This window comes from Cuculus canorus, chromosome 34, assembly GCF_017976375.1.
Source record: "Cuculus canorus isolate bCucCan1 chromosome 34, bCucCan1.pri, whole genome shotgun sequence".
In the NCBI taxonomy this organism is placed as follows: domain Eukaryota; kingdom Metazoa; phylum Chordata; class Aves; order Cuculiformes; family Cuculidae; genus Cuculus; species Cuculus canorus.
Window position 1 is genome coordinate 1,151,649 of NC_071434.1, and position 8,620 is coordinate 1,160,268.

Sequence of the window (8,620 nt, forward strand, 5' to 3'; positions counted from 1 at the left end):
CATAGGGCGTTATCTGAGTAGGCGAGGGGCGCGGCTTGTTCTTGGGGCGTGGCTTGACCACAAAGGGGCGTGGCTTGATTCCCGGGGGCGTGGTCTGACTAAGCCAAAGGACGTGGGTTGTTCTCAAGGGGGCGAGGCTTGCTCCCAGGGGGCGTGGCTTCCTCCCCCCCCCCCCCCAATCCCAAACAAAGTCACTGACAGCAAAGGAACCGCTGCGTTTATTTTGTGGGGGAGGGAGTGTGTTTGGGGTCCATTTGTCCTCATTTGGGTCCTTTTTCCCTCATTTCCAACACTGAGGGGGTTTTTGGGGTCCATTTATCCTCATTTGGGTCCTTTTTCCCTCATTCCCAACACCGGGAGAGGGTTTTTGGGGTCCATTTATCTTCATTTGGGTCCTTTTTCCCTCATTTCCAACACTGAAGGGTTTGTTTGGGGTCCATTTGCCCTCATTTGGGTCCTTTTTCCCTCATTCCCAACATTGAGGGGGATTTTGGGGTCCATTTATCCTCATTTGGGTCCTTTTTCCCTCATTTCCAACTCCAGGAGGTGTTTTTTGGGGTCATTTTATCCTCATTTGGGTCCTTTTTCCCTCAATTCCAACACTGAGGGGGTATTTGGGGTCCATTTATCCTCATTTGGGTCCTTTTTTCCCTCATTCCCAACACCAGGAGAGGGTTTTTAGGGTCAATTTATCCTCATTTGGGTCCTTATTCCCCTCAATTCCAACACTGAGGGGGTTTTTGGGGTCCATTTATCCTCATTTGGGTCCTTTTTCCCTCATTTCCAACACTGTGAGGGATTTTTTGGGGTCCATTTATCCTCATTTGGGTCCTTTTTCCCTCAATTCCAACACTGAGAGGGTTTTTGGGGTCCATTTATCCTCATTTGGGTCCTTTTTCCCTCAATTCCAACACTGAGGGGGTTTTTGGGGTCCATTTATCCTCATTTGGGTCCTTTTTCCCTCATTTCCAACTCCAGGAGATGTTTTTTGGGGTCCATTTATCCTCATTTGGGCCCTTTTTCCCTCTTTTCCAACACTGAGGGGGTGTTTGGGGTCCATTTATCCTCATTTGGGTCCTTTTTCCCTCAATTCCAACACTGAGGGGGTATTTGGGGTCCATTTATCCTCATTTGGGTCCTTTTTCCCTCATTTCCAACTCCAGGAGATGTTTTTTGGGGTCAATTTATCCTCATTTGGGTCCTTTTTCCCTCAATTCCAACACTGAGGGGGTATTTGGGGTCCATTTATCCTCATTTGGGTCCTTTTTCCCTCATTTCCAACTCCGGGAGATGTTTTTTGGGGTCATTTTCTCCTCATTTGGGCCCTTTTTCCCCCATTTCCAACACTGAGGGGGTTTTGGGGTCCATTTATCCCCATTTGGGTCCTTTTCCCCCCATTTCCCACCCCCTGAGGGGGTCTTTGTATTCTCCCAAACCCCAAATCCTCCTTTTCTTCCCCCGAAACGCAGCGGCGCCGACGAAACACATTAAAAAACCCCAAACACCCCCCAAAAAAAAAAACCCCAATATTGGGGTCCCCAAACCCCCCCCCCCCTTCAAATGTCCTCAAAATTTTTTTTTGGGGGGGGGGGTTGAATTCTATCTAAAATCCAGGGGGGTTTTTTTTTGGGGGGGGGTCCTCAGGACCCCTCTCCGTGGGGCACTCGCCCCCCCCGCTGCCCCCGAGCGCTATGGGGCGGCGGCGGCGGCGGTTGTGGGGGGAAGATAGTACGAACCCCCCCTTCGTCCGGCGGCCGCAGCGCCCGTAACGCCAACGCCGCCATTTTGGGGGCGCCCCCCATCCTCCTCTTCTTTCTCCTCCTCCTCACGCAGTACCCCCCGAACCCCCCGAGCACCACCGCCATCGCCATGGCGGCGGCGGCGGCGGCGGCGGCCGGAGGGACCCCGAAAGGCGTTACGGGAGGTTTCGGCGAAGGTTCGTCGACGCCATCGCCGGCGCGCGCTTGAGCGCAAAGCGGCGGCCGCGGCGATCCGGCGTCGAGGGGCGAAAGGCAAACGCGATACGGCGCTCGCGGCGTTAAAGCCCGAACCACGTATTCGCCGCGTTCGCCGCGCACCAATGTCTCCGTTAAGGCTCCGCGGCCCGGCCGTAACCAACTCAACCGTAACGACGCTCCCGGCGGCCACGGCGGCCATCGGACGCGTAAAGCGCCGCCGGGTAACGCTTGAACCCATAAACCCGGCGGTGCCGCCGTGGCAGGCGGGGATTCCGCCATGATGTCACGCGACGCCACCGCCGTGCCTCCTCCCGGCGACGCCGGCCCGGCGGGAGCATCGCAGGCATCCATTTCCCCGCTCAACTCACCCACCGGTAACCCGCGTAACCGCGCCGGCGCTTGGCATAATAAACCCTTCACCTCCAAACCGGCGGGCGCGCGGCGCCGTAACCAATCCCGCAGCCACGCCATGTTGCAACCGCAGAACCACGGGTTGTTGCGTAACGCCAAATGGCTCAAACTGCCCAAATCGTCGAAAAGGCCTCGCGGTAAAGTGGTTAAATTATTATCGGAGAGATCCAAGCGTTCCAAGGCCCTCATCCGCGCCAAAGCGCCGGCGGGGACGTGGTTGATGGCGTTGGCCGCTAAGGAGAGGCGGCGTAGGCGAGCGCGGGGGAGGTTGGCCGGCGGCGCCGCCAAGGCGTTGCGGCCCAGCGAGAGCTCGCTGAGGTTCTGGAGGCGGCTGAAGGTGTCGTCGGCCATGCGTTGGTTGGCCAAGAGGTTGCCGTCCAACACCAAGCGCCGCAGCGCCGGTAACCCCTCGAAAGCGCGGAGAGGGATGGTGTGGATGCGGTTATCGTCGAGGCGTAACTCCTCCAGCGCCGGCGGTAACCCCGGCGGGACGCTGCTGAGGTGGTTCCGCGAGAGGAAGAGGAGGCGAAGGCGGCGGTTGTCGGCGAAGGCGTCTTCCTCGATGCCGGCGGCCGAGACGGAGTTATCGTCGAGGTGTAAACGCTCGAGGAGCGGCGCCCGCGCCAGCGCCCGTCGGTACAACCCTCGGACGTTGTTGTCCTGGAGGTGGAGCTCCCGTAACGCCGGCGGTAAATGCGCGGGGAGGTGTTCCAGAGCGTTGGCGTAAAGGTAAAGGACGCGTAAGGCCGGGAGGAGGGCCAAGCGCGGCGGGATGCCGCCGTCGCCGATCCGGTTGTTTTGGAGGAATAAAGTGGTGGCGCTCAAAGGGAGTCCGTCGGGAACGGCCGTCAGCCCGCGGTCGTTGCAGTAAACGCGGCCGCCCGAGCAGCGGCACACGGAAGGGCAGGCGGCCGCCATGGCGGCGGCGAAGAGCAGCACCAGGAGGAGGGAGGAGGAGGAGGACGAGGGGGAAGGGGAAGGAGGGGGGACGCAGGGAGCCCCCCCCGAGGAGGAAAAGGGGGGGGGAGGGAAGGGAGGGGGGGCCATGGGGGGGAGGGGGGGGGATGGGGGGGGAGGGACGGGGGTCTGAGAGGAGGGAGGGGCTTGGGAGGAGGGCGGGGCTTGAAAGGAGGGAGGGCTTCAGAGGAGAGAGGGTGTGAAGGGAGGGAAGGGCTTGAGGGGAGGGTGGGGCTCGAGGGGAGGGCGGGGCTTCAGGGGAGGGAGGGGCTTCAAGGGCGGGGCTTCAGGGGAGGAGGGTGTGAAGGGAGGGAGGGGCTTGAGGGGAGGGCGGGGCTTCAGGGGAGGAGGGTGTGAAGGGAGGGAGGGGCTTGAGGGGAGGGCGGGGCTTGAAAGGAGGAAGGGGCTTGAGGGGAGGGAGGGGCTTGAAGGGAGGGAGGGAGAGAGGGGTGTGAATGGAGGGGATTGGTGAGAGGGCGGGGCTTGAGGGGAGGGTGGGGCTTGAAAGGAGGGCGGGGCTTAAGGGAGAGCAGGGCTTGAGGGGAGGGCGGGGCTTGAAAGGAGGGCGGGGATTAGGGGAGAGCAGGGCTTGAGGGGAGAGCGGGGCTTCAAGGGAGGGAGGGGCTTCAAGGGAAGGAGGGGCTTCAAGGGAGGGCGGGGCTTGAGGGCAGAGGGGTGTGAATGGAGGGAGGGGTGTGAAGGGTGGGGCTTGAGGGGAGGGAGGGGCCTGAGGGGAGGGCGTGGCTTGATGAGAGGGCCGGCCCTGATGGGGGGGGGCCTGAGGGGAGGGAAGGGTATGAGAGGAGGGAGGAGCTTGAAAGGAGGGCGGAGCTTTAAGAGGAGGGCGGGGCTTGAAAGGAGGGCGGGGCTTCAAGGGAAGGAGGGGCTTAAGGGAAGGGAGGGGTGGGAATGGAGGGAGGGGCGTGAAGGGAGGGGCTTGAGGAAAGGGCGGGGCTTAAGGGGAGGGCGGGGCTTGAAAGGAGGGCGGGGCTTGATGGAAAGGAGGGGCGAAAGGGGAGGGAAGGGCCTGAGGGGAAGGAGAGGTATAAGAAGAGGGCGGGGCTTGACAGGAGGGCGGGGCTTGAGATGGGGCGGGGCTTGAAGGGAGGGAGGGAAATGGGGGGGTAAGGAAGGGGTACTCCCCCGATCTATGGGGTGCAGAAACGCCTGTGGGGCAGAGAGGAATAATCTATGGGGCAGAGACCCCTCTATGGGGCACCCAGAGCCCATCTATGGGGCAGAGACCCCTCTATGGGGCACCCAGAGCCCATCTATGGGGCAGAGACCCCTCTATGGGGCACCCAGAGCCCATCTATGGGGCAGAGACCCCTCTATGGGGCACCCAGAGCCCATCTATGGGGCAGAGACCCCTCTATAGGGCACCCAGAGCCCATCTATGGGGCAGAGACCCCTCTATGGGGCACCCAGAGCCCATCTATGGGGCAGAGACCCCTCTATAGGGCACCCAGAGCCCATCTATGGGGCAGAGACCCCTCTATGGGGCACCCAGAGCCCATCTATGGGGCAGAGACCCCTCTATGGGGCACCCAGAGCCCATCTATGGGGCAGAGACCCCTCTATAGGGCACCCAGAGCCCATCTATGGGGCAGAGACCCCTCTATGGGGCACCCAGAGCCCATCTATGGGGCAGAGACCCCTCTATGGGGCACCCAGAGCCCATCTATGGGGCAGAGACCCCTCTATGGGGCACCCAGAGCCCATCTATGGGGCAGAGACCCCCCTATAGGGCACCCAGAGCCCATCTATGGGGCAGAGACCCCTCTATGGGGCACCCAGAGCCCATCTATGGGGCAGAGACCCCTCTATGGGGCACCCAGAGCCCATCTATGGGGCAGAGACCCCCCTATAGGGCACCCAGAGCCCATCTATGGGGCAGAGACCCCTCTATAGGGCACCCAGAGCCCATCTATGGGGCAGAGACCCCTCTATAGGGCACCCAGAGCCCATCTATGGGGCAGAGACCCCCCTATAGGGCACCCAGAGCCCATCTATGGGGCAGAGACCCCTCTATGGGGCACCCAGAGCCCATCTATGGGGCAGAGACCCCTCTATAGGGCACCCAGAGCCCATCTATGGGGCAGAGACCCCTCTATAGGGCACCCAGAGCCCATCTATGGGGCAGAGACCCCTCTATAGGGCACCCAGAGCCCATCTATGGGGCAGAGACCCCCCTATAGGGCACCCAGAGCCCATCTATGGGGCAGAGACCCCTCTATGGGGCACCCAGAGCCCATCTATGGGGCAGAGACCCCTCTATAGGGCACCCAGAGCCCATCTATGGGGCAGAGACCCCTCTATGGGGCACCCAGAGCCCATCTATGGGGCAGAGACCCCTCTATAGGGCACCCAGAGCCCATCTATGGGGCAGAGACCCCCCTATGGGGCACCCAGAGCCCATCTATGGGGCAGAGACCCCCCTATGGGGCACCCAGAGCCCATCTATGGGGCAGAGACCCCTCTATGGGGCACCCAGAGCCCATCTATGGGGCAGAGACCCCTCTATAGGGCACCCAGAGCCCATCTATGGGGCAGAGACCCCCCTATAGGGCACCCAGAGCCCATCTATGGGGCAGAGACCCCTCTATAGGGCACCCAGAGCCCATCTATGGGGCAGAGACCCCCCTATGGGGCACCCAGAGCCCATCTATGGGGCAGAGACCCCCCTATGGGGCACCCAGAGCCCATCTATGGGGCAGAGACCCCTCTATGGGGCACCCAGAGCCCATCTATGGGGCAGAGACCCCTCTATAGGGCACCCAGAGCCCATCTATGGGGCAGAGACCCCTCTATAGGGCACCCAGAGCCCATCTATGGGGCAGAGACCCCCCTATGGGGCACCCAGAGCCCATCTATGGGGCAGAGACCCCCCTATGGGGCACCCAGAGCCCATCTATGGGGCAGAGACCCCTCTATGGGGCACCCAGAGCCCATCTATGGGGCAGAGACCCCTCTATAGGGCACCCAGAGCCCATCTATGGGGCAGAGACCCCCCTATAGGGCACCCAGAGCCCATCTATGGGGCAGAGACCCCTCTATGGGGCACCCAGAGCCCATCTATGGGGCAGAGACCCCTCTATAGGGCACCCAGAGCCCATCTATGGGGCAGAGACCCCTCTATAGGGCACCCAGAGCCCATCTATGGGGCAGAGACCCCTCTATGGGGCACCCAGAGCCCATCTATGGGGCAGAGACCCCTCTATGGGGCACCCAGAGCCCATCTATGGGGCAGAGACCCCTCTATAGGGCACCCAGAGCCCATCTATGGGGCAGAGACCCCTCTATGGGGCACCCAGAGCCCATCTATGGGGCAGAGACCCCCCCATAGGGCACCCAGAGCCCATCTATGGGGCAGAGACCCCTCTATGGGGCACCCAGAGCCCCTCTATGGGGCAGAGACCCCTCTATGGGGCACCCAGAGCCCATCTATGGGGCAGAGACCCCTCTATAGGGCACCCAGAGCCCATCTATGGGGCACAGACCCCTCTATGGGCACCCAGAGCCCATCTATGGGGCACAGACCCCTCTATAGGGCACCCAGAGCCCATCTATGGGGCAGAGACCCCTCTATAGGGCACCCAGAGCCCATCTATGGGACAGAGACCCCTCTATAGGGCACCCAGAGCCCATCTATGGGGCAGAGACCCCCCTATAGGGCACCCAGAGCCCATCTATGGGGCAGAGACCCCTCTATGGGGCACCCAGAGCCCATCTATGGGGCAGAGACCCCTCTATGGGGCACCCAGAGCCCATCTATGGGGCAGAGACCCCCCCATAGGGCACCCAGAGCCCATCTATGGGGCAGAGACCCCTCTATGGGGCACCCAGAGCCCATCTATGGGGCAGAGACCCCTCTATGGGGCACCCAGAGCCCATCTATGGGGCAGAGACCCCTCTATAGGGCACCCAGAGCCCATCTATGGGGCAGAGACCCCTCTATGGGGCACCCAGAGCCCATCTATGGGGCAGAGACCCCCCCATAGGGCACCCAGAGCCCATCTATGGGGCAGAGACCCCTCTATAGGGCACCCAGAGCCCATCTATGGGGCAGAGACCCCTCTATAGGGCACCCAGAGCCCATCTATGGGGCAGAGACCCCTCTATGGGGCACCCAGAGCCCATCTATGGGGCAGAGACCCCTCTATAGGGCACCCAGAGCCCATCTATGGGGCAGAGACCCCTCTATGGGGCACCCAGAGCCCATCTATGGGGCAGAGACCCCTCTATAGGGCACCCAGAGCCCATCTATGGGGCAGAGACCCCTCTATGGGCACCCAGAGCCCATCTATGGGGCACAGACCCCTCTATAGGGCACCCAGAGCCCATCTATGGGGCAGAGACCCCTCTATGGGGCACCCAGAGCCCATCTATGGGGCAGAGACCCCCCCATAGGGCACCCAGAGCCCATCTATGGGGCAGAGACCCCTCTATAGGGCACCCAGAGCCCATCTATGGGGCAGAGACCCCTCTATAGGGCACCCAGAGCCCATCTATGGGGCAGAGACCCCTCTATGGGGCACCCAGAGCCCATCTATGGGGCAGAGACCCCTCTATGGGGCACCCAGAGCCCATCTATGGGGCAGAGACCCCTCTATGGGGCACCCAGAGCCCATCTATGGGGCAGAGACCCCTCTATGGGGCACCCAGAGCCCATCTATGGGGCAGAGACCCCTCTATAGGGCACCCAGAGCCCCTCTATGGGGCAGAGACCCCCCTATGGGGCACCCAGAGCCCATCTATGGGGCAGAGACCCCTCTATAGGGCACCCAGAGCCCATCTATGGGGCAGAGACCCCTCTATAGGGCACCCAGAGCCCCTCTATGGGGCAGAGACCCCCCTATGGGGCACCCAGAGCCCATCTATGGGGCAGAGACCCCTCTATAGGGCACCCAGAGCCCATCTATGGGGCAGAGACCCCTCTATGGGGCACCCAGAGCCCATCTATGGGGCAGAGACCCCTCTATAGGGCACCCAGAGCCCATCTATGGGGCAGAGACCCCTCTATGGGGCACCCAGAGCCCATCTATGGGGCAGAGACCCCTCTATAGGGGCACCCAGAGCCCATCTATGGGGCAGAGACCCCTCTATAGGGCACCCAGAGCCCATCTATGGGGCAGAGACCCCTCTATGGGGCACCCAGAGCCCATCTATGGGGCAGAGACCCCTCTATGGGGCACCCAGAGCCCATCTATGGGGCAGAGACCCCTCTATAGGGCACCCAGAGCCCATCTATGGGGCAGAGACCCCTCTATAGGGCACCCAGAGCCCATCTATGG

The 8,620-nt window shown here is 61.9% G+C and overlaps 1 protein-coding gene across 1 annotated transcript; it reads right to left on the reverse strand.

Annotated features, from left to right (window-relative positions):
• Window positions 1–1,579: 1,579 nt before the first annotated feature.
• FLRT1 (fibronectin leucine rich transmembrane protein 1) lies at window positions 1,580–3,335 on the reverse strand. The gene has a single exon (XM_054052527.1). It carries the CDS (start codon window positions 3,285–3,287, stop codon window positions 1,641–1,643), a length of 1,647 nt encoding a protein of 548 aa, XP_053908502.1. The 5' UTR covers window positions 3,288–3,335; the 3' UTR covers window positions 1,580–1,640.
• Window positions 3,336–8,620: the final 5,285 nt, after the last annotated feature.

Bases quoted from the DNA above. Each gene is read 5' to 3' on its own strand.
- FLRT1 (XM_054052527.1), bottom strand. From the start codon at position 3,287: ATGGCGGCCGCCTGCCCTTCCGTGTGCCGCTGCTCGGGCGGCCGCGTT.